At 45.3% G+C, this 26,312-nt stretch overlaps 1 protein-coding gene across 1 annotated transcript in view; it reads left to right on the forward strand.

Annotated features, from left to right (window-relative positions):
* Positions 1–3,477: 3,477 nt before the first annotated feature.
* TBXAS1 (thromboxane A synthase 1) overlaps positions 3,478–26,312 on the forward strand; it is a 180,265-nt gene continuing 157,430 nt past the window's right edge. Inside the window, 1 exon segment of the mRNA XM_049783108.1 lies at positions 3,478–3,566. Within this exon segment, the coding sequence (XP_049639065.1) occupies positions 3,478–3,566 (89 nt within the window).

Raw genomic sequence — 26,312 nt, forward strand, 5'->3', positions numbered from 1 at the left:
TCCTCTCGTGAATGTACTATGACCCACAGAATTGCTGAGACACAACACGTCTACAGCAACTCCAGCCACCAAGGCTTCATTTTTGTGTTTTTGTTTTGGATTAAACCCAGTAATGCTCAGGAATTACACCTGGCTCAGAGCTCAGGGATCATTCCTAGCAGACTTAGAGAGCCATATGGAGTGCCAGGGAGTAAACCTGGTCAGCCATGTGCAAGGCAACTGCCCTACCTATTGTGCTATCTACTTTGAACTCTGAATAGCATTTGTCTAGGAGGCCCGGTATCTGAGTATATTATCTTGGGACTCTCACAGTGCTCTGTGTCTCTTTGTTGGGGATCGGTTTCTTCTATCAAAGGGTGCTGGACCTTTTAGCATGGGGACAGGAGCAGAGACAAGCATAATAGACACATAGGACACACTTTGAGTGCTTTATGTTTGAGCCAGATTGCTCTCCTGGTCACAGCTCTGCACAGTTCTGGACAGCTCTCAAACTTAAGCTCTAAAAAATTCTGGGTTTATCCCAGAACCCCTCTCACTGTAGGTAAAGGAACTTGGGGCACAGGTGCATTCCACTGTTACTTCATCTTCCACATCTCTACCCAGAAACTCTTTGGTTTGCCCCACATGAAGGCCCAAGTCACCTGTTTTACTTGTTGTTGTTGCTGTTGTTTTAGGGGCACACCTGGCAGTGCTCACTCCTAACTTCAGACTAGGGGATCACTTCTGGCAGGGCGCAGGGGACTATGTATGGAACTGGGGATAAACATGGGTCAGCTGCATGCAAGGTAAGCACCTTACCCATTGTACTATCTCTTCAACCCTGGCTTTTTCTTCTTTTAAAAAATTAATTGTTTTTGTCTAGATGCCACACCCTGCAGTGCTCTGGGTCTACTCTTGGATCCATGTTCAGGAGGGACCCCTGGTCCTGATTGGGGACTCTGTGTGGAGCTGGGGAAGAAACCAGGCTCTGACACACACACACAACGCAAGTATCTTAGGCCCTGCTTATGCCTCTGGCCATTCTTGTTTGTTTTTACTTTGGGGTCACACCAACCAGAGGTCAGGGGCTACTTCCTATAGGAATATTTCACATGTATAGGGGCTGTATCTGGCTTCCTACATCTGAAGACATGTCCAGACATTTAGGCCACTTCTCTGGTCCCCAAGCTCTCTATCTCCCCAATTCCAGCATCCCTATTTTGGGGAAAAACTCTCTCTCCCTCTCCCTCTCTCTCTCTCTCTCTCTCTCTCTCTCTCTCTCTCTCTCTCTCTCTCTCTCTCTCTCTTTGTGGGGAAAACACACCCATTAGTGTTTAGGGCTTACGTCAGGCTCTGCTCTTAGGGAGCATTCCTTGGGAACCATATGGGATGTGGGTATTGAACACAAACACAGTTTGGTCACATACAAGGCACTCCCTCCCTGCGTAGTATCATCTCTCCATCTCCTGGTGGAGAACTCTTACACCCTTCCAAGGGGCCACCCTGCCTTGCTTTGCTTCTCATTCTTCCAGAACATTCTTCACGTGCTTCCAGAAGGGTTTCATAAGCCCCAATCAGCCACCCAGAAGCCTGCAAGACTCAGGCAGGCAGCTGGTGCTCAGGGCCATCCTTTTGTTGCTTCCTTCTCCCCTTTTTCTTCCCCTTTGTGCCCAGAAAGCTTTGCAGTGACTCTGCTCAGTGCAATCAGAGCTTCTCTGTCCCATTCACTCTTGCTCAGCCAGCACAGCTGCTCTCCTGTGGCCTCCTGACTTTGACCTTCACTGCACTGTTTCCAGCCTGTAAGTGTGGATTGATCAGTCCCTGTTCACTATAGCATGTCTCTTCCCCCAGAAAATTCTGTCAAGCCCTGTTCCTTCCTTATTTTCCAAACATGAGCTCAGCACAGAGCCTGCACTCTTATCCAACCTGTTGAGATGCCCCTCCCTGTCCTTAAAAGTGTGACACATTTCCTGATAAGGCCTCCTATGCATACACCAGGTCTGTATAAAGAACAAGAAAGAAGGAACCATAGAATGTGGGAACCATGATTAAAAAAAATTGTTGACTCACCGTGAGATATAGAGTTAAATAGTTGTTGATGGTTGAGTTTCAGTCATACAATGTACAACAACAGTGCAAATTTCCTGCCACCCATGTTCCCAGTTTCCTTCCCACCCCCTCCCAGGCCTGGCCCTATGGCAAACAGCTATCCTCTGTCTCTCTGTCTCTGTCTCTGTCTCTGTCTGTCTCTGTCTCTGTCTGTCTCTGTCTCTGCCTCTCTCTCTCTCTCTCATTCTCTGCCTCTCTCTCTCTCTCTCATTCTCTGCCTCTCTCTCTCTCTCTCTATCTCTCTCTCTCTCTCTCTCTCTCTCTCTCTCTCTCTCTCTCTCTCTCTCCCTCCCCTCATTTTTCTTTTTAGGCAACATGATTTTCAATACCATTACAGAAAGCATACCATGCATATCACATTTTACCCCCTTTCGGCAACCACAGTCTTTCAGCAAACTGATCATCCAACTCTTTGTGGTCCCAGCTAAAATCAGAGCTAGTCCCCAAAGAAGGACTCCTGTGGCCTCAAGGGTCGTTAGACCCCAGGAACAAAGGAACTTACTGATTTGAGGTCCTCAATGCCAACTATTTTTGTTTCTGCCAAGCCAGACCCCAATTTCCTGGGGCAGTCCCAGTGTCCTGACCTCCATCCATTTAAGTATATACCTTTTTTTTTTTTTTTTTTTAAGAAAAGAGGTGGTTGGGGGCCGAAGAGATAGCATGGAGGTAAGGCGTTTGCCTTTCATGCAGGAGGTCATCGGTTCGGATCCTGCATCCCATATGGTCCCCTGTGCCTGCCAGGAACAATTTCTGAGCCTGGAGCCAGGAATAACCCCTGAGCACTGCCGGGTGTGACCCAAAAACCACAAAAAAAAAAAAAAAGAAAGAAAAGAGGTGGTTTTTTGCGGGGGAAGGAACACCCTGGAATGCTTAGGGACTACTCCTAGATCAATATTTAGGGATCCTATTGTGCTAGGGATTGGACCTAGGACTCTTGTATGCAAAACAGGAGTTCCAACCTGCTGTACCATCTCCCCAGCCTAGCCATCGAGCTTTGGATAGGAGTGTCACTTTAAATACTGCTTGTCTGCCTAGACAGCTCCCATCTTTCTTTCTCAGCAACACCTGGTCAGTTCTGTTGTGTTCCAGGAAGATGCCTGCAAATGTTTATTGACAGGCACAGTCATCATGAAAATTAAGTTGCTGATTCACTGCTTTGCATCAAAACCCTTTGTTCCCCCTCCTCTTCCTTCCTCTTTTTATCTGGAGACATTCTGAGGAAGAACTCTGGGCAGGCGGGCTTGGGGAGGGGGGGCTGACTGGATGGATGTGTCTGAGTTTCTGTCTGAGTCTCCTTCATCTGCCACCTGCTGACTAACACTTCTGGAACAGCAGGGCACTGGCTCCCTCTTTCCTCTGGACCATCCCCTGCCAGGGTATCCAAGGGCCATGGAAATCTGGGGGGGTCTCCGACTGGAAGTGAGCAGTTCCCTGGTCACGGTGGTATTATCAGCAGTTCTCCTGGCCCTCCTGAGATGGTAAGTGCAGCTTTTCGTGTCCTGGGGATGAGGACGAACCTGAGCCCGGCTGGGCAGGGTAGGTGACGTGGCAAAGCGTGTTTGGAGCGTGCTTTGCTTCTTTCTCTAATCTCCAGGGAGTGGAGTATTAACGCAGCTGCAGAATGAAAAGCAAACAGGCAGGTTAATCTTTTGCTAAAATGCATGAGGTGGAGGTGTTGGGAAAACCTGGTGAGTCTGACTCAGAAGTCTTGTGTAATTAAATTGGGACAAGTCAGAAAGAAAGAGACATTACAAAGGTTTGGGTCCAAATATTACCCTAAACCTGTCCTATTTTCTTGCCCTTTTTTTGGGAGAGGGAACCATACTTGATGATGCTCAGGGATTACTCCTGGCTCTGTACTCAGGAATCACACCTGGTGGGCCCGGGGACCATATGAAATACTGGGGATTAAACCTGGATCAGTTGCATGCAAGGCTGACTACTGTACTATTCCTCTGTCCCTCTTTAAAAAAAAAAACCCAAAAACTTCTCTCCCAGACTATATTCACAGAGAATGTCTTTGCTCATATTGGCAATGTTTTTTTTTTTGTTGTTTTTTTTGTTTTTGGGCCACACCCGTTTGATGCTCAGGGGTTACTCCTGGCTATGCGCTCAGAAGTCGATCCTGGCTTGGGGGGACCATATGGGACGCCGGGGATCGAACCACGGTCCGTCCTACGCTAGCGCTTGCAAGGCAGACACCTTATCTGTAGCACCACCTTCCCGGCCCCATATTGGCAATGTAAAGGAGAGAGATATAAGGTTTGGATACTGGTACTGTCTATCTTGGTGACCATGTGGCACCAAATTGGAGATGATGGAGGCTTGAAGGAGAAAAAGGTCTACCTCATTTTCTAGTTTCCCAATATTTGAGAGGAGAGATGGGTTCAGAGGAACAGAGTGGCTACAGAGTTTGAGGGTGGCAGGGACTCACATTTGAATGGTGGCTTTGTTCATTCAAACAGGTTTTCCAAAGTCTGGCTGGCTGTGAACCTGGAGCCCGCCCCTTCTTCATGTTCTTTGGGTGTATGTGGCTTATTATTAAACTTCATCGCATTTCCCTCCCTCCCCCCCAGTGCAATGCACCTGGATTTAGGCAGCTTTGGTATTGCACGAGCAGGGGAGGGTGGGGAATCTGGAAAGCATCATGGAGAACTTGACTTTGAACAGAATTTTCATTTGTTCCGGTGGTAATAAAGCCTCCTCAATCATTAATAACTGGGAAAGCACTTTGAGAGCATCCAGCATTATGCAAATGTGAGGTATTATTATTCTGGAATTTGCATAACTGAAAATGGAATTCACGTTTGATGTTCCAAGATGATGAAATTACTTCTTGGAAATTGCTTTGAACCCTGCTTCAGTCCCAAGTGCTCTTTGGCTTTTTAACTGTTTAATTATCTTTTGAACTTTTTCCATTTTCGGCATTGCTTATCTGGCATGGAAACCAACTACGTGCAAAACCTGGAGTCACTGGGAGCCCCCGAACCCCTATTACTCAGCACTGCTTGCAGTCCGAACAGTGCGGACCCATGGTGTTGTGCTGCTGAGATCATCCCTCCAGAATCATACTTCGAGTAGTGTGGATGTGGGGGAAACACGATTTGTGGGCCTGAAGTTCATACATGTGTTTATTTATCTATTTTTTTGCGAGGAAAACCTTGCCTACAACTGGGTGCTCAGGGCTATTCCTGCCTCTTGTGCTCAGGAGTGACCCCGAATGCTCAGAAGACCAGATATGATTGCATTTGAACCAGAGTTGAAGGCACTGTAGCTGCTTACAAAGCAAGTGATTGCTTCTGTGCTATTACTTGGCCTTATTTCAGTATTATTTGTTTTTTGGGGGGGGCCACACCAGGCAGCACTCAGAGCTTGGTTTTGGTCTGTGTTTAGGGATCAGTCTGATAGGTACCAAGGGATCATATGGGATGTTGGGAATCAAACCCTCATCTGCTGTGTGCAAGGCAAGCAGCCTACCTCGCTGTACTATTTTTCCAGCCTTATTTTGTGTCTTAAGTCCCATCTCTATGCCTCATAGAGTAGGCTCTTGGCACTTTGTGGTCATGAATGAAACTCAATGCCTGAAAATGGCTCTGTTCATTAGATGTCTAAGGACATCTAAGGACAGGACAGTGTGTGTCCTATCTGATAAGCTGTGCCCTCAAGTCTCAGCAGTAGCACTGTCTCATGTCAACAGCTACTTGCATCTTTTGCAGCCTCTTCTCAAGACTGTTTTTTTTTTCCCCTCTAACTAGTCTTTAGTCCTAATTCTGGGGGAGAGGGAGTAATGAAGATTCCAGGGGGATAAAACTGAGGTGGGAAGCAGGCTGAGACTGGAGGCCCCATCTGTCATCTGAGCTTCCTGATCTGCTCCTATTTGGTGGCCATAGAAACACTGGGCCCAAGGTCAGGACAGAGACAGGGGGTGGCAGGTAGTTCCGATCTGGGAAGATGACACTGAAGAACCAGAGCGGGTGGTGACCCCAGACTTCTCCCTCAACCCACCTCAGAGTGACCCACCTCATGCCCCTCTTCAGGAAAAATCCCAGGGAGAGCTGGGGTAAAAGACACCAACCTGAGGGCCCCTCTTGACTTCTTTCTCTTGAGAAGGCATGTGTGGAGGTTGAGAGAGGCCACTGAGGTAGAGACCCTTATAGCCATTTGTCTCTGAGGAAAACTGGAATGCGGCAGATTTCAACTCTGAGTCCTTCTTCTTTAAACTTATTCCACTTTGGGCCCAAGCAGATGGCTGCAGAGCATCTCCCTTTGAGATTAAAGGATGGGGACTCCCAAAGTTCTTTTCAGCTTCATCAATCTGGTCGGGCAGGACCAGCTCTGCTTTTTTAGTTTTAGAAATTTCTGCCTGTTCACAGTTGTTTTTTTGTTTTCCCCAGCCACTATTTGAATGGTTTGGCATTCAAAAGTGCATCCAGGGGGGTTTGGTTCCTGGAATCCCAGAGAACTCATGCCCTCATGTCTGGTGCTGATAGCTGATCTGACTGGACTGGAAATGGTGGTGGGGCTGCTTGCCTGTCCTTTCAACCTTTCAACCTGCTTCTCTTTGTGAGGCTAAGTTCAGGGGCAGCACTTGAGAGAAGTGTTTCCTGTCTACTCAGAGCACCCACGAGTTTCTCTGGGGCAGCCTCTGTTCCATTCTCATATCTCTGCTGTCTCCATTCCCAGCATGCATTGGAGTAGCATCTCATTCTTGGGATTGAGCACTAATTCTGGCCTTGGGCCTTTCCTGGGCTTCCTTGCTAGGTTCTCAGTCTTCACTGCCAGTCTTAAAGGGCTTTGTTGTCCACAACCAGTTTGTCTTCTAGAAGCCCTGTTGTGTTTTAGCTTGTTTCAACTTGGCATCCAGTTTTCGAATAGAGGCAGGTGGGCTGAATTGAAATCTGTGCTCAACTTCTAGAACAGACCCTGGACACTAGCTGTAGTTATCATGGGCTGGTGTGAAGTTAGAAAGAAGACAGTCGGGTCCGAAGAGATAGCATGGAGGTAAGGCAGAAGGTTCGTGGTTCAAATCCCGGCATCCCATATGGTCCCCTGAACCTGCCAGGAGCAATTTCTGAGCCTAGAGTCAGGAGTAACCCCTGAGCGCTGGTGGGTGTGACCCAAACACCGAGAGAGAGAGAGAGAGAGAGAGAGAGAGAGAGAGAGAGAGAGAGAGAGAGAGAGAGAGAGAGAGAGAGAGAAGACAATTTTATTTTGTTTAGAAAGGGACCATGATTTAAAAAATATAGGCGTAAAATATCATTTTTTTTATGTGTGCTTTTGCTTTATTGGATGCTTTATCAAGTGGTGCTTAGGAAATTCTCAAGCCCTAGGGATTAAACCTGACACTTCTGTTTTCTTTGGGTGCCAGGGATGGAATCCAGGGCTTGCATATAATAAGTATGCAAGATAAATGCTATATCATTGAACTATACTCACATTGGCTTACTACATCTCGATAGGTTCCCCGAAAAGTATTCGACAGGATTTTCCAATATCCAGCATTAAAAGGACTGAAATGTGACTGAGAAGTATGAATTGGGGTGTAGGGAGATCATGATTGCTCTGCTGTTTGTCGAGCAGGGCTGGTGATAGAGAGTATTTAGCACATGGACTACAGTGTTGAACACAGTCAAACAATTTTTAAGAGAGCCCCCCCTTTCTGTATACAAATGAAAAGCTTACTTCTGGAAGAGCTTTGATGAAGAAATGCTAAGTTGTATGAGTTGGATCGTGCTGGAGGCAGTCAGAAGCCTGGTGCTTTTAAACTTTCAAGCACACCTTCAAACTGGCAGCTGGATTCCTGTTTGCCAGATAAAGATTTCTTTCTTCTTTCAGAAATAGTGTCAGGAAACAGCCTGCATATGAATAGCAGTTTTCCTTCAGTGAGGGTATTCTGGGTGATTTTTTCCCCCTTCTTCTTGGAGTCTCTGCATCTACCATATTTCCTTAATGAATATGAATTATGGGGCCAAAAAGGAGAAGCTTTCTGGGAAAAGGGATGTAGGGGAAGGGGGACTCTAGCTTCCAGCAGAGAGTTTTGGAGATTGTAATCTCATTTTTTTCTACTAGCAGAGAAGAATGTACAGGGCCATTTAGAGTATGCAAAGATGGAGGGAAAGACGGAACGGGGTTGCTCCAGGAAGTGGCAAAACTGTCAGGGTAGAACTTTCTGAGCAGGTGTGTTTGTGGGTGTGGGGTGGGGAGTACAGTTGTGAGAAGGAAGCAAAGTGTCGACTGCCACGATTTGAAGGTACAAGTCAATTCGACATAAAAAGGAATCCGGATGAATTTGAATTCTGATCAAGTCTCACGCTTATCCCATGCTAAGTGTGACTGGTGATTGTTAGGACAGGAGACTGATAAAAACATTCAATAATAATAAAAACATTGTCCCTCTTTCCTAGAAAACTTGCTTTCCATGGGGGAGAATTGGATTCTAATTCTAGTTCTATGTATGGTTGCAGACTTTATTTGCAAAAATTCTTTGTATTTTCTCCTGGGTTGTCTCTAAATATATGATCCAAACACATGGGACATATCATATTAACAGAAAGAAGGATAAAAATGCTACAATAATTTTAGTAGATGTGGAAAAAACATTTCACAAAGTTCAGCCTCCTTTCATGATAAAAATTCCCAATGAATCTGGTATCAAAGGAATATATATGTATATGTATATAACTTAATGCAATAAAGGTCATATCTGACAGCTCACTGCTAACATCATATTTAAAGGTGAAAAATTGAAAGGTTTTCTTCTAATACCAGAAAAATAAAATCAGTGATACCCACTCTGCCACTGCTATTCATATTCTGAAAAACCCAACCAGAGCAATTCAGTCAAGAGAAATAGTAGTCATTAAAATCCAGGAAGAAGTAAAATCAGCTTTGTTTGCAGATGTCATGATTTCAGATGATAGGAATTTATTAAAACTCCTCCAAGGTGAAGCTAGTAAATGAAAAAAAAAAGTAAGTTGCAGGATAAAAAAAAATCAATATATGAAAACAAGTTGTATTTCTATTACTAAAAATAAACCAAGTGAAAAAGAAATAAAAATTATGTGTATAACATCATCACAAAGAATAACATATTTAGGAATCAGTTAATCCAAGAAGGTCTATACATGAAAAATATAAATCACTAATGAATGAAATTAAAGAAAATACAAATAATGGAAATTTTTCTGTGTTTATGGATCAGAACATTTATCATCATGAACATTTCTGTACTGTACAAAGTGATCTGCAGATTCAGTGCAATTTCTATCAAGCCCAATGGCATTTTTTTCTCAAAAAATTTTTAATTTATATGTTACTATAAAGAAAACTGAATGGTCAAGGCAATCTTTGTGGACACAGAAATTGTGAGAATGACAGAGCACCTTAAGGAAAAAAAAAGCTTATGTTATCACACTTCCTGATTTTAAATTATATTACAAAACTATACTAGTCAAATCACTATGGTTCTGGCATTAAGATGGACACAGAATAAAGCACCCAAAGACAAACTCACATATATATATGGTAATTAATTTTTGTCAGAGGAGTAAAAAATATACAGTGGGGTCCAGAGAGATAGAACAGGTAGTGAGGTACTTGCCTTGCACATAGCCAACCCCAGTTGGAATCTCTGGCTCCACATATGGAGTACCACCACATATGAAGCACAGACCCAGTAACAGCTCTTGAGCACCACTGGCTGTGGTCCCCAAACCAATATACACATAATGGTTTTATTATATAATGGGGGAAAGATAGTCTTTTTAGTAAATGATATTGGGAAACTAGATAATCACATGTAGAAGTGTGAAATTATATATTCATATGTAAAAATCATTGGAAATGGATTACAGCTTAAACATAAACCTAAAACTGTAAAAGTACTAGAAAAAATATAGAAATGGGGCTGTAGAGATAGGATAGTGGTTAGGGCATTTGCCTTGCATGTGGCCAAATTAGGTTCAATTCCTAGCATCCCATATGGTTCCTCAAGCACCACCATGAGGTAATTCCTGAGTGCAGAGCCAGAAATAAGTCCTGATCATTGCCAGGTGTGCCCCTTCCCCCAAAAACAGGGAAAGGGAGCCAACAAGGCAGGACAGGGTTGGGATAACCTTGTTGTGGCTGACCCTGTTCTATATGCAGTATCACATAGTCCCCAAGCAATGCCAGGTGGCCTGGGAAACCTTTAGCACTGCAGGGTCCAAACAGTAGCAGTGTATCCTTGGACCTTTACATCAAACCTTGGCTTGGTTGATGGAAAATCTCTGTGAGGAACATTTGGACCTCTTGAGAACTGCTTAGGAACCCCTGTCCCCCCAATAAAAAGAAAATATAGGTTAAAAAACCATTGGAAATGACTTTTTGGACAAGATACTAAAGCCCAGGAAACAAAAAGCAAACAAATGAGTAGGGTGACATCAAATTAAAAAGCAAAAATTACGGGCCCGGAGAGATAGCACAGTGGCGTTTGCCTTGCAAGCAGCCGATCCAGGACCAAAGGTGGTTGGTTCGAATCCCGGTGTCCCATATGGTCCCCCGTGCCTGCCAGGAGCTATTTCTGAGCAGACAGCCAGGAGTAACCCCTGAGCAATGCCGGGTGTGGCCCAAAAACAAAACAAAACAAAAAGCAAAAATTACAAAGCAAAAGAAATAATTACAGCAGTGAAGGCAATGTATAGGAGAAGGAGCTCATATAAAAATGCAAGGAAGGTACAAGACTCAATAGCAACAAAAAATATCCTCAAACCATAAAACAAATAGTCCAATAAAATATGGGCAAATATGGGACTAGAGAGATAGGAAGGAAGGAAGGTAAGTCATGAAGCTGCTTAAACCATAATCCTGGTTAAATCCTATGTACTGCTTGGAGTGACCTTACTTAGCACAGAGCCAGGAGTGAGCACAAGCTTTGAGCACCACCAGGCATGATCTACAGACAAAACAAAACAATTATTGGCCTAAAAAAGCCCAGGAATGTGGTCAGCAGTAATATGAATGTCTTGCACAGATGAGAACTAGATTTGATCCTTAGCACTGCCAAAGGAAAAAAAGTTAATAAAGGAGCAAATATCTCAACAGACATTTTTCAAAAAATATAGTCAAAGGTATATGAGAAGATAATCCACATTGTTAATTACTAGGAAATACGCATCAAACCACAATAATTATCTTTTACAGTGACTATTATCCAGAAGATGAGAGATAGGAAGTTTTAGGAAGGAGGTGGGGGAAATGAAGACTCTCTTGGCTATTGCTGGGAATTAAACACGTCCAGTTCCCATGGAAAACAGTATGAAGTTCCCTCCAAGATATCGAAACTGGAATTACCACCTGAGCCAGTCATTCCACTTCTGGGTATATCTCCTCAGAAGTGACAACAACACCTTGAACTGCTCTCACCTTCATCACTGCAGCATTGCCAACAGTCATGAAATATGGAAATGGACCGAGTGTTCAGCATCTACTGGATGAAGGAAGGTGAAGGTGTAGTCTGCATGTACTCAGACATGTGGTCTGGCCTTGCAAAAAAGAAAGAAAATCCTGCTGCTGCCCAAAGCATGGATGAACTCAGAAGGTTTTATGCTAAATGAAAGAAACCAGACGTAGAAAGATCAATATTGCCTGATCTCACACCTAGGCATAATCTAAAAAGGTCATACTCAATAAAAAGTAGAATGCAGGTTTCCAGAGGCTGGAGGGGGAGGGAAGGGGGAGAGCTCTGGAGGAGGAGGGGAGAGAGTGAGGATAAGAAAGAGAGGGAGACAGAGACAGATAGAAAGAAAAAAGGACAGAGAAAAGAGGGGAGAATGGGAGGGGAAAAAAAGAGAGAAAGTAAAGGGGATAGATCTTCACTTGTTAGAGGGATAAGTTCTAGAGAGCTTTAAGTACAGCATAAAATTATAGCCAATAATTCTGGTTTTTATTTTTGCTTTGTTTTTGAGTCATATCCAGAAATGCTAAGCAGTTTACTCCTGGAAGTACTCAGGGAACTGTATGGAATGCCAGGGACTGAACCCGGATAAGCTGTACAAAAGGCAATTTTGTACTGGATAACTAGTTGGGTCACTGAAAGAATAGATCCTAAGAATTCTCATACACACAGCACACCCACAGGCAAACACAGTCACGTGACATTTAATACCACTCTAGTTCTGGAAACTAGCTAGGTGTCTAAAGGTTTGTCGGGGGCTGGAGTGTCCCATTTGGGTCTGTGGACTCATGTTCCATGACACACACATAGGGATGAAGTCAGCTGACCACACATCTCTCTAAATATCTCTGCTGTAAAGTAACTTGAGATTGTAGAAAGGGAAAGGATATGTGCATTCCTTTGATTGAATCATCATTATACAAGATATATATGTCAAAATATCATGCGATAGGCTTTACATGTACAAAATCTTTATTGATGAATCACAATACAATAAAATGTTGTGGAGTAGGGTGAGGTAATGTGGTAGGGCAGAAAACTTGGCTTTGAGGGTCTAGCAGGCCACAAAGACTCAGGCTTAGAAGTGGGAGGTGAATCAGAAAGTGGATCTCTAAGATGGAAGAATGGGGTCCCCCACCGTCTCCCATCTAGTTCTGTTTCTCCAAAGAAAGGGGGAACCTCTCTCCTATTTCTTTTCTTTTCTTTTTTTTTTCTTTTTTTTTTGGGCCACACCCGGCGGTGCTCAGGGGTTACTCCTGGCCATCTGCTCAGAAATAGCTCCTGGCAGGCACGGGGGGACCATATGGGACACCGGGATTCGAACCAACCACCTTTGGTCCTGGATCGGCTGCTTGCAAGGCAAACGCCGCTGTGCTATCTCTCCGGGCCCTGTCTCCTATTTCTTGCAAAGGCCCTGCAAGGTGCTGCTCATTAACGCTGTGTCTCCAACTTGTCTGATTTCACGAGGCTGTGGATGACGATCCTGTGACAGGTGAGAGGGGCCCATCTGGCTTCCTCGAGAAGAGCTGACAGATGTCCAGGTGGTGATGGTGAGGTCACTAGGCCTGGTGAAAATGGAAGAGAAGATGTGGCATTGATCTTGCAAATTCAGAGAGAGCAAGTGATACTTGTTATTGTTTTCCTGGTGAGCAAAGCAGGCCAAAATGGAGAATGGTAACTACAGTGGACTGGTAACCCCAGCATGCAGGGAATGGAAGGAACCCCACTTGGGGGATGCTGTGAGGAACTCCCCAAGTTTCATCAGGTGCCCTGAATTTGTCCTCTGCATGGCGGTCAGCACAGATGACCCCTGAATGGCACCTAGGCACAGGCTCTGTGTATATCTCCTTCAGTGCTGCTGTCTCCTGACTGGGGTGTGTGGAACACAGCTGCTGAGGCTGAAATGCAGGTGAGATAAAACACCAGGAAATACCCCCCTTTTCCTTTTCTATGGCAGCTCCTTATAGGACTGAGGGTGTTGAAGCAGAAACACATCTCGAAGCAGTGTTTGGAGCTGCCCCAATGCTTGAGTAGCTGCATGCTCGAGTCTATCGTCTCACATTCCAGCCTTCATTGCTCAGTCTTTCTGGATCTCTAGATGGGGTTCTGGGGTCATAGGAAGATCTTGAGCTATTGAGCTGCAGAGAGGAACCAGAAGAGAGGCAAGAGGGGAAGGGTCAGCAGCAAAAAACAGCACTGTTTTGTTGCATTTTCTAGATGCAAAGGTTGAGAGCTGAATAATAGATGCATCACTGAAAGGTATTTAAAAGGGTGTGGTTGAATCCCAGATCTCTGGTTACTCCCACTTACTGCTCTTTTTCCCTTTTTCTTCTTTGTGCTTTTGTCTGGGAGATGATGGCCACTTCGGTTTAATAACTCAGCAATGCACTGGGAGATAGATTGGAGGCTGCTTATGAAAACGAGGCCCATGCTTCTTCGAGGACGGTTGTCACAGGAAATTTTTCTGATGATATTTTTTGTTGTTTTCTCTCTTTTAAATAATTATACCGAACACCCCTCGCCTTCCCCTGGCTTTATTGATTTTCTACAATGGGAGTACGAGGGGCGACTGTAAAGTAACGTGACTGATTATTTTAGCATACTCACCAGAACTTACAGAGCGGAATGAATTTTGTGACCTTCAAAGGCATTTTCCTGATCGGCTAAACCTTTCCCGAGCACAGGCTCTCAGAAAACAGAGGCTTTGCACTTTTCTTCGGGAATGGCCCTTGCTGTCTAGACAGCCCTCAAGGCAAGAAATTGTCGTCTTGGTGCAGAATGGATTGATTTTAAAAAACATTCCCCTCTCCTCTCCCTCACTCTGCTATTGCTGCAGCTGCTGTGGTGACAAGGAGCTGAATCCATGCTCTCCCCTGGCGGCGCTCGTGTCCCTCAGCTGTGGTGGTCACCAGGGTTCATCTCTTTACATGCTGTCGTTTGCACAGGTGGTTGCCAGGGTCACAGGCCCTTAACAGCAGTGGTCTAGCACATTCAGGCTCCATTCTTCCCAGGTGCCCTGCAGTGGTCATATGTGGTGTTTGTGTGTGTGTGTGTGTGTGTGTGTGTGTGTGTGTGTGTGAAGGGGGTGTCATGTGTTTTAGTTATGGTGCCTGAGCACACTGGGTATGAACTAGAGAATATACTCTATGGTGGTCCCAGAGGTCCCAGGCAGCAGAGAAAAGGAGACCAAGCTCGGTGGATGTGGCATTATTGGACATCCAAATTGTGGCCTTGTCCTTATAAGGAAGAGGCTTTGCCTCTGTGTCAGGCTCCACATCCCACCCACCCCTGAAGTTGAAACAGCCTAAAAAGATAAAAGATAAAAAGGACAAAAGATAATGAGATTCAATAATAATAATAATAATCCCCCAAATTATGTTATAATGAAGCAGTTGGGGTTTTTTGTTTGTTTTCTTTTGGGGCCCAATCTGGCAATTCTCCATGTGTACTCCTGGATCTGCACTCAGAGATCACTCCTGGTGGTCCTCAGAGAACCAAATATGATGCTGGGGATTGAATCCAGTACAACCGGGTGTACGCAAGTGCTCTGCCATCTGTACTATCGCTCCAGCTCTGTAAAGCATATTTACCAAAGAGATCTATGAATGTTCGGCAATTCTGAGAATTCTGTTGAATGGGCCACAATCACCAGTTAAATGAGTTTTCCTGCTAAGACAGTTATTTTTTCTTTTGAAGAACACAAAAGAATGGACTCACACTATGGCCGCACCTTTTCTTCTTCTTCTTCTTCTTCTTCTTCTTCTTCTTCTTCTTCTTCTTCTTCTTCTTCTTCTTCTTCTTCTTCTTCTTCTTCTTCTTCTTCTTCTTCTTCTTCTTCTTCTTCTTCTTCTTCTCTTTTCCTGTTCCTCCTCCTTCCTCCTCCTCCTTCTTCCTCCTCCTCCTTCCTTCTCCTCTTCCTCATTCTTCTTCTTCTTCCTTCTGTTCCTCTTCCTTCTTCCTCCTCCTCTTTCCTTCTCTTCCTCCTCCTCCTCCTCCTCCTTCTTCTTCTTCCTCCTTCTTCTTCCTCCTCCTCCTATTCCTCCTCCTCCTTCTTCCTCCTCCTTCCTCTTCCTTCCTCCTCCTCCTCATTCTTCTTCATCATCTTCTTCTTTTTCTTCTTCCTCCTCCTGTTCCTCCTCCTCCTTCTTCTTCTTCCTCCTCCTTTCTCCTCCTCCTCCTTCCTCCTCCTTCCTTCTCCTCTTCCTCATTCTTCTTTCTCCTGTTCCTCTTCCTTCTTCTTCCTCCTCCTTCCTTCTCTTCCTCCTCCTCCTTCTGCTCCTGCTTCTTCTTCCTCCTATTACTCCTCCTCTTCTTCCTCCTCCTTCCTCTTCCTTCCTTCCTCCTCCTCCTCATACTTTTTCTTCTTCTTCTTCTTCTTCGTCATCATCTTCTTCTTCATCATCATCATCATCATCTTCTTCTTCTTCTTCTTCTTCTTCTTCTTCTTCTTCTTCTTCTTCTTCTTCTTCTTCTTCTTCTTCTTCTTCTTCTTCGTTCTTTGGCCATACATAGCGGCACTCAGGGATTCCTTCTGTGCTCAGAAGTCTATCCTGGCAGGCTCTGGGGACCATATGGGATGCTGTGATTGAACCCGGGTTCATCCTGGGTTGGCTGCATGCAAGGCAAACACTCTACCACTGCACTTTGGCCCCATACCTTCTCTTCTTTTGTGGGGAGGTTTGGACCATACTACCCAATGCTTGGGAGCTACTTCCTGAGTCCATGCTCAGATTTGCTCCCAGTGGTGTTCAGTAGACCAGGTAGTGTCAGGGACTGAACCAGAGTCTTCCACATGCAACACAAGCACCTTCACTCCTGTCCCATGTCTCCAACCCTGTCATACCGTCTATTTCTCCTTAAGGCACTCCGGCCTTTCTACTTCCTGCTCTTGGAGAGAGATGAGAGATTTTTTTGTTCTAGAAACCAAGCGGCCCATATACTTCTTTTGTATATCCCGAGTCCATGCTGAGCACTGCTCTCCCTGAGAGGACCTGGAATTTTCCAAAATGAGACCCTTCCCTGCACCCCACATTTCATAATAATACCCACTTCACAGCTGGCATTTGCCCAGGTGGAGAATGCATTGTCTCCAGGAACATCTAAAGACAGGTTTTGCTGTCTGTAAATGGGAATGATGCTGGTGTGGACCTTATGAATCCCCTTATGGATGATACTAGTGTGGACCTCATGTCTGCTCTGGGAATGATCCCTGTGTGAGCCTCATATCTGCTCATGGAGATGACACTTGCTCAATAAGTGTTAACCTGTATCTGCTCATGGAAATGACATTGTATAAACTATGTGTCTGCCCTTGGAGAATGATGCCAGTGTGAACTTTGTCTGTGCCCTTGGGGATGATGCTGATGCGGACCTCGTCTCTGTCTTTGGGGATGGTACCAGTATGGACTTCATATCTGATAGGGAATGAAGCTGGTATGGACCTCATGCCTGCTCATGGGAGCAACACTGTAAAGACTTAGTGTCTGCCCTTGGGGATGATTCCACTGTGTACCTCGCCTCTGCCCTCTGGGATAGCACCAGTATGGATCTTGTATCTGCTCAGGGAATAAAGCTGATGTGGACCTTGTGTCTGCTCATGGGAATGACTCCAGTGTGGATCCAAGGCAAGACCATGGGGATGACAGGGGACAGGATTGTGGGGCTTGTGCCATTGTCTGAGTTACTGAAGAAGATTCTGGTTCACCTGGATTGCTGGGAATTAGAAGCATCCTCTTGGAGGGGTAGATGAGAGAATTGGCAGAGTAGGGAAGTCCCATCAGCCTGTCTTCTGCCTCCTGGTAGAACCCCCCCCCCCCACTAGGCAGCACTGCTAGTGCTAGGCTAGGCTCCCTTCAAGGCCTAGATCCAGACATGCCTCCAGATTCCACCCCCACAAACAGTATCTCAAAATGCAAATGTCCCAAGATACACTTTCTCTGCACTCTCCAGGAAATAGAACCCACAAAACCCATCTTCACACCCAGAACTCCATTGCCCAAGCATGGTGCATGGGGAAGAGGCTAAGATATGCACCCATGACCCCCAATAGCATTTGGTTTTATATTCTGAGTGGCCCTACTGCCCTTTTCCATCCCACTCAGCTCACACCTTCTCTCCAGGGACAAAGCCATCCCATCTCAGGATGGCTCTCTATTCCTTGTTGGATTCCTGTCTACCTTCCCAGCCCTGCCAAAGACCACCTGCCCTTTCATGCCAACCCTCACCTGTGCCCCCCACTTGAAACTCTTGTCCACTGTGCTGGCTGTATCATTGTATTGTGTGGCTGCAGATCCTGTCTTCCAGTTCCATTCTCAGCCCCATCAATCTCCAGGTAGGAGCTGAACTTTAAGTGCATAGTAGCTGCTCAATAACTTTTTTTTTTTTGTGGCCATACCTGGCAGTGCTCAAGGATTACTCTTGTCTCTGCTCTCAGGGATCACACCTGGTAAGACCAGGTCATATGTGTTGCCAGAATTTGAAACCAGATCTGCTGTGTGTAAGGTGAATGCACTACCTGCTGCACTATTGCTCCATCTCTGCTCAATAAATGTTAAGGTTCATCTTAAGGCCCCAGGTTTCAAAGAAAAGGCTTCTGTCTCCCAAGCAATCACAGTTACATGTATGCATGTGTCTATGTATACATGCACTTGTGTGTGTACCAGAACAGGGAAAGTACAGTACTCTGCCTTAGTCCAAGGCACATGACCCCAGGGTTCCCAACGTCTGGCAGGTTGCTGAGGGTACAGTGCACTGAAAGAGTAAGTAAACCCCATCTTAGCTGGTGCCCTCCTGGAATGGGGACTGTTATCTGGTCTTGTTCTGTCTTACCTCACTGTTGTGCAGTGACTGACCTTGTTTTGAATCTAAAAACACTACTGGCCATATTCCACGTGGAAGAGCAAAATTTTAATGCAAAAGAGAACCCGGTCATTTCAGAATGTGGGGGATACCCAGTGTCTTTGGGAGGCATCCTGAACACTAGTGGGGGGATGACAGGAGAGAAAAAGCCCCACAGGACAAACACTGAGTCTCCCTTGTTCTGGGGCACAGGAATCTCCAGCCTTTAGAGCATTATCCTCTGACCTCTTCTCCATAACCTGTTTCTATGGTCTCCTCAGAGGGGCTATATCTCGGTGCCCAAAGATAAAGTAGATGTGGGGCTGGAGAGATAGCATGGAGGTAAGGTGTTTGCCTTGCATGCAGAAGGTCGGTGGTTCAAATCCCAGCATCCCATATGGTCTCCCAAGCCTGCCGGAGGTGATTTCTGAGTGTAGGGCCAGGAGTAGCCCCTGAGTGCTGCTGGGTGTGACCCAAAAACAAAATAACAAACAAACAAACAAACAAAAAAGATAAAGTAGATGTAAGCAAAGCGTGTGGCTTTTCACATTTTAGTTATTCAAAAATTATTTAATTTTATTCAAAAATTCAAACTGAGGGAATTGTGCTGATGAGAAGCAAGTGAGTCATTGAGATGACCGCAGGCCAAGTTGACATTTAGCTCCAAAGTAAAGAAATGCCACCTTTCCACTAACCTGCACACCCTGTTTTCTAACCCCTATGGTTTCCACTGGGCTATTTGGAACAAACTCGTACACCCACCTTCCACCTTGGCTGATTCTTGGGTCATGGGGCATGCATGTTGTGGGGGCCTCTCTCTCAGCATAGTCATCTAGCCACTGATACTTGGAGCTTCAGTTTATGGGATAAGGACAAGGAAATGAGAGCCCAGTTTCAAGGAAAATAGCATTGAAGGAGGGCAAGTCCACCAGGGTGAGCTGGGCACAGTCACAATCTGTGCTGTTTGCTTATGGCCGGCCACTTCAAAAACAGCCAGCTAGTGCCCAGCACCCCTTCTCTCTAGTGCATCCCTTTGCATCCCTTCTGGCTTTCTGCATTTGTCTGATGCCCTTCAAATTTGGATTCAAAGGGATGGAGAGATAGGACAGGGGTAAAGAACTTGCCTTGCATGCAGCCCACCTAGGTTATATCCCAAACATCACACACAGTTCCCCAAGGCCCACCAAGTGAGGACACTGAGTAAAGTCTCTAAGTCATGATTACAACTGGACATGGCCCCCAAACAAAGAAAACCAAAAAACTGGGGCTGCAAACGGCAGCCAGAATAGCTACAAAGCTCAGACCTGGCTTCCTTCTGCAGTCTTCTCTCAAGGGGTAAGGTCTCCTGGCCTGGTGCAATCCTTCCTACTCTCCTCCACTTTCCATTTCTTCTTCCACTTTTGTTTGCTTTGAGGCCAAAATCAGAGGTGCTCAGGGTTACTCCTGGCTCTGCACTTTAGAATTACTCCTGGTGGGCTCAGGAGACCATATGGGGTGTCAGGGATTGAATCTGGGTCAGCCATGTGCAATGCAGACGTCCTACCCACTGTGCTATTGCTCTGGCCCCATCCCCTTACTTCTTACCAGGACTTTGCCCTCTGCTGCTCTTTTTCTTTCCATACACCATTCAGCTCCTCCCTTCTCCTGAGAGGCCCTTCACCCCCATAGTCTGGGAACACACTTTTGTGTCCTTTGTCTAGCCCCATGTAACAATAGTTCATGCTTATTGAATACTAGCTCTTTGGAAGCAAAGTGGCTTCCCAAAGACTTGCTTTAATTCATCATCTTGGTCCAGGGAGATAACAGGTAGGGCATTTGCCTTGCACCTGATGACCCAGGTTTAGTTCCCAGCATCCCATATGATTCTTCAAGCTCTACCACCTCTAAGATCAGAGCCAGGAGTAAACCCTGAGCACCACTGGGTGTGTCCCCAAAACGAAACAAAAAACAACTACCAAATTTCTCATTTGATTCTCCCAACATAGAGCAAGAAACTATTATCTTATTCCTATTTCTCATCTGGGGAAACCGAGGCACAGATTTCCTGACATTCTTGCCATTTTTGAGACACCCTTCTTGCCATATCCCTGGGTCCTCTTTCTATGGTGGGGTCTCTCAAGAGAAAGATTTAGGTCTGACTCAGCCTGCTCTTAAGTACACATTTTCTAGGGACCATGTACTACATTTCTTTCTTTCTTTTTTTTCCTTCTTCTTCCTTTTCTTTTGTTGTTGTTTTTGGGCTACACCTGGTGACACTCAGGGCTTACTCCTGGCTATGTGCTCAGAAATTGCTCCTGCTTGGGGGACCTTATGGAATGCCAGGTATCGAAACCCAGGTTCTTCCTGGGTCAATGCTTGCATGCAAGGCAAATGCCCTACCACTGTGCTATTGCTCTGTCCATGTACTACATTTTCTATCATCAAGAAGAATTTACTTACCCGGAGCCTCAGTCAATTGAAAACAAGTGATAGGATTTGGGATGGCATGTACTTTGTAGATATGGGTTACTGAGACACATGATTATTCTTTACTGATCTGAGTATTTTTGTTTTGTTTTATTTTGAGACCATATTCAGAGATGTTCAAAATATTGCTGGCTCTGCATCAGGAATTACTGCTGGAAGTGCTTGTGGAACCCTTCGGGGTGATGGGGATTGAACCTGGTTGATATGTGCAAAGTAATGAGCTACTTGCTGTATCATCTTTCCAGCCCCTTGCTGGGTATTCTTGCAGAGAATATTTGGGCAACAGCAGCCAACTAAACCTCTGCTTGATCTATAATCAAATGTCATGGAACTGAACTCTGGATCTTAATAAAAAGATTTTGTCCTTATTATTCAAGTGAGATGGGGACTGTGGGTTAAAGTTCATCTTGGCACAATTTGTGGGAAAAGGAGATGTGAAACAAAATGACAGGGCCAAGGGGTTTGTTGGTTCTATTTAGGGAAACAAACACTCATAAACTTCAAGCTCCACTTCTACACCTCCAGGATGCTTAAAGATCCACCCAACCCACTTTGGTCTTGGCAGCCTTTCCCCCTACTTAGTGTGATTGTCCAGAACGTGGGCTCCCAAAAAGCTGAGTATTCTAATCAGGACAGCCTTGTGATCTTAAGCAAGGGAGCCCATGCCCTGTACCTCAGTTTCCTTCTTATGGGAAAATGCGGATAATGATAGCCATTCCCTCTTGGTAGGTTGGAAGGAATAAAAAGAGCCAAAATGATGAAATAGATGGGGTAGTATTGGGCACAGCTAGTATATGGTAAGTGTTAACTCTTATTATTGTTCTTATTATCTTATATCTGCAGGCTAATTCAACAACATGTTTTGTAAGTGCAGGGTAGGGAGATCATGAAGTGTCTTATTTAAAATGCGTTTGTGCGTGTTGCTAGTGTGTCCATACCTTTAAGAGTTCTCACGCCTGCCCCAGGATTGCACTGAAGTCAAAGAATGCAACATCAGCGCCAAACAAATGAGCTGCTTTGGGATGACCTTGGGCTCAGCGCACTAGATAGAATTTGACCTAAAATGAGGAAGATAAGGTTTTGAAATGCCCTATTAGCTTCAGCAACAAAGAAGCCTGGGGTTATGTTGGAGACTGTCATAGGGTGGGGAGGAGTGAAGGGTCTGTACAGGTTGAAGAAGAAATTGGAAGTAGAGAATGAGAAGTGTCTTTATTATTATTATTATTATTTTATGCCTTCATCATTTCTTCTTTATCCTCCTCTTCTCTTCCCTCTCCTCCTCCACCCCTCCTCCTTATCTTCCTCTTCCTTCTCCTCCTCTAACTTCCCCTTTTCCTATACCTCCTCCTCCTCCTCTTTGCACTCACAGATTATTCCTGATGGGGTTCAGGAGACTATATAGAATGTCAGAGATAGAATTTATGCTAGCTGCATGCAAAGTAAGGATCCTACCCTGTGTACTATTTGCTCTAGCCTGAGAATGTGCTTTTTAAAGAACTGAAGGTCTGACGAGATAGTGTAGCATCAGGGCCTCATATCTTGCGTGTGCAGAAACCCAACTCTGAACCCAGCCACCACATGACTCCCTCCCCACTGGACTGTACCATCAGACATATTCCTGGAACCCCTGAGCATGGCCAGTGGACCCTGGTGTTCTCTGGCACTGCATGGCCTGTGCAGCAGCATGTCCCTGGGTTTGCAACTTAAACAATTGGCTGGTGAGATACCTCTAGGAGTGACTTTTGGGTAACTTGGGAGACCCCTACTCAACTGCCCCCAACCCAGCCAAAGGACTCAGTTTCCTAAGGTCATGTAGAGCCAGGAATCTGTTTCCTGGATCCTTAAAATGTAGTTGGAGCATTTGTTAGTCAGTCTTTCTTAAATCAACACATGTTATTATTGATCTATTGGAGGTAATCAGTTATCTTCAAGTTGCTGTCTTTAAAAATAAAAGATAGGGGCTGGAGAGATAGTATAGCAAGTAGGGCACTTGCCTTGCATGTGCTGACTTGGGTTCAATCCTCAGTACCCCATATGAGGCCCCCAACCTTCCCTCCAGGAATGATCCCTGATCACAGAGCCAGAAGTAAGCCCTGAACATTGCTAGGTGTGATCCCTAAAGCAAAAACAACAAATAATAAAGTTAAAAGAGCCTATTTCTTGAAAAGGGCAAGAGCTTTAAGCCTTATTTGCCTTCTGGAAAGCTTTGAATTTTGCTAGGACAGAATTTACACTTCTCTTTTGATTTGAACACTAAAAGTACTATTCTATTTTTTCCTCCACTTAATATGTATATTTCATTAGTTGACACTGGCCCTTGGCCTGAGAACTTGAGGTATCCCTGATGCATCCATCTCAGATCAGTAATAAATCCTACGAAAGCTTTGCACTTGCTCTTCTCAAAGGTCAAAGCTTTTCATTTCACTCCTTCCACTTCCTTCCTTCCCTCCTTCCTTCCTTCCTTCCTTCCTTCCTTCCTTCCTTCCTTCCTTCCTTCCTTCCTTCCTTCCTTCCTTCCTTCCCTTCCTTCCTTCCTTCCTTCCTTCCTTCCTTCCCTTCCTTCCTTCCTTCCTTCCTTCTTTCTTTCTTTCTTTCTTTCTTTCTTTCTTTCTTTCTTTCTTCTTTCTTTCTTTCTTTCTTTCTTTCTTTCTTTCTTTCTTTCTTTCTTTCTCTCTCTCTCTCTCTCTCTCTCTCTCTCTCTCTCTCTCTCTCTCTCTCTCTCTCTCCCCCTTCTTCCTCTCTCTCCCTCTCCCCTGCAGTAATCAGGACTTATTCCTGGCTTTGTACTCAGAAATTACTCCTAACCATGCTCAGGAGACTGTATAGGACCCCAGAGATTGAACCTAGGTTAGCCACATGCAAGGCAAATGTCCTACTTACTGTACTATCACTCTGGCCCTAAACTTTGGTTTCTTGCACTCATTTGCCAAGCCCTTAGGTGCGGATTCCTTAATGAAGACACTGTCATTTTCCCTTACAGGTTCCATTGTCTGCTACAGTGTCTTCTTTGGTTTGTTCAATGGTTTTTGGGGCCAGAGTCAGTGGTGCTCAGGGCCTATGCCTGGCTCTGTGCTCAGAGATCTCTCTTGTCAGAAACCATCTACAGTGCTGGGGGCTTTAAGCAAACTTGCAAGTGCTCTCACACTTCTTTCCTTAAATCAAGAGGTGTGGCCCTACCTAACATAATAGCAGGGAGTGCAAAATGTACCACCCCAGTCTAACAGGAGAAACTTCAGAGCACAGGAAAAATGGAAAACGCTGATTTAATCTCCCCTGGACTCCAAGATCACACACCTGGGCTCGGATATCTGGCAGTGGAAAAAGAGACCCCAAGTGATAGGACGAAACAAGTAACAAAAATAAAGCAGGCAAAGAACAAACCTAAATGCAGAGCTCATGGACATGGATTTTTATTGTCAGTGAAAACAATGGTCTCAGCAAAGAAAATAGACAAGACAGTATGCCAGCTGTGGAAGGTCGTGGGTTGTGATGGGTCCTGCTCTGGGGGGATTAGCTAGCAACAGGAGTATGAAGCAGAATCACAGACTCAGAGAGGGGTTCAGGCTGGACCTAGGCTGAGCAGGGTGATATCTCTGGGAATTTGCAGCTGAATAAGCGATGGAGACCAGGGACTGATGGCCAAGGGTCAGAATAGACAAGAAGAGGTTCAGAGATGCGGGGCTAGGACAAACTCCAAGAAGGAAGCAGGAACCCTGAAGAAGGCGGGTTTGGAGCTCCTGAAGGTCTACAGGCTCTGGCACAGCATTGGTTCAGGCCTGGCATAGAACATTCTAGAAACACCCTATCTTTTTTTTTGTTTTGTTTTGTTTTTTGTTTTTTTTTTGGGTCACACCCGGCGATGCTCAGGGGTTACTCCTGGCTGTCTGCTCAGAAATAGCTCCTGGCAGGCACGGGGGACCATATGGGACACCGGGATTCGAACCAACCACCTTTGGTCCTGGATCGGCTGTTTGCAAGGCAAACGCCGCTGTGCTATCTCTCCGGAAACACCCTATCTTTTACAACTACATCTACATCCTGGCTCTGTGAATTATCCAGATAATGCTACGGATTAGGGCTAGGATGCAGAGAGCAGTTACTACATAAAGGAGCCCCCTGAAGTCAGCCAGCATAGGATATAGGGATGCATCTATGAACTTTAAGAGAACAGAGGGAGCCTGGGCTGACCATTCTGAAGTCCAGCAAACGAGGGACAGCTTTGCTCGTGGAATGCTTATGTTTAAGACAAGTTCATTGCTCTGCAACAGTCAATACTTTCATAGATGCTGTTATGCAAAGGAAGGGTTGTGGACACTCTACTGTACAATTCCTTTCAAGGGTCAAAAAAATAGTATAGAAGTTAAGACATTTGCTTCGCATGCAAGCTGACTTGGGCTCAATCCATATATGGTTCTCCAAAATCACCTGAAGTGAATCTGAGCACAGAGTCAGGAGTGATCCCTGATCCTCTAGTGTGGTCCAAAAACCAAAACAAAAAAACAAACAAGTGAAACCAACCAACCAACCAACCCATAATTGTTTTCTTTGATTCCCCCTGCCCCAGGGTTTGAGTCCTACTAATGAAATTACAAATAAGCTGAGGATTTCTCTCCTATAAACTCCCCACAATGCTGTCAGGGCTATAAGGAATGAGGGACATCCTAGCTGGTCTTCTACAGTGCAGGATGCAGCTAACAGGGTTATTCGAAGACTCCAAATAGCCTTTATTTCTCTTCACTTGTGCTGTCCTCTCTCTTCTCAGAAGTGGCTAGTGAGTCTGAACGGGAAGTTGCTCTTGCCAGTCTCAGCCACAGAATTTCAGTTCCTTCTTTCCCAAGACTGAGAGGGACAGCTAAATTATAGATTAGTTAAATAATGATCAGTGAGGGAGAGGGGAATGAGGGAGGTGAGGGGTGTCAGCCCTCCCCTAGTAGATAAAGTTAAATTTAGATAAAAGCAGCACAAGCTTCAACATGGTCAGTGGGGAATCTTTATCAACCAAGTCTTCCATTATGGTCTCTGGTTCTTTCTCTCACAAACTCTCTGACCCTGAAAAGTTAGATAGACACCCTCACTCTCACCTGCCCAGTTGGGGGTTATTCCCTTAAAGCCTTTTCAGGGCTGCTGACAGCTCGGAGGGTTTGGGAAGGAGGCTGAGCAGTGTTTCCCCTCGGTTCATGGCCACTGTCCCTCAAATGTGGCTTCAGCTAGAACTTGGGCTTGGTGAGGGGAGTCCAGCTACCTGATTTCTTGCAGGCAGGAATGAGCACCATCTGTGATTTAGAGGCTCTCGAGAAGGGGGAAGTCTGGGTCTAGACACAGACTGAGTGGACTAGGCAAAGGAGCCACAGAGACTCTCCAGGGGAGTGTGGGGGCAGAGATGGTCAAACAGAACCCTCTAGAATTGCCCAGATGCCAGAATGGACCAGGAAGGATAGTCCCCTGGGTCCTGAGAGAACCCGAGAACCCTTGTACAACACTCACCCGA

The sequence above is a fragment of the Suncus etruscus genome, chromosome 1 (assembly GCF_024139225.1).
Source record: "Suncus etruscus isolate mSunEtr1 chromosome 1, mSunEtr1.pri.cur, whole genome shotgun sequence".
In the NCBI taxonomy this organism is placed as follows: Eukaryota; Metazoa; Chordata; class Mammalia; order Eulipotyphla; family Soricidae; genus Suncus; species Suncus etruscus.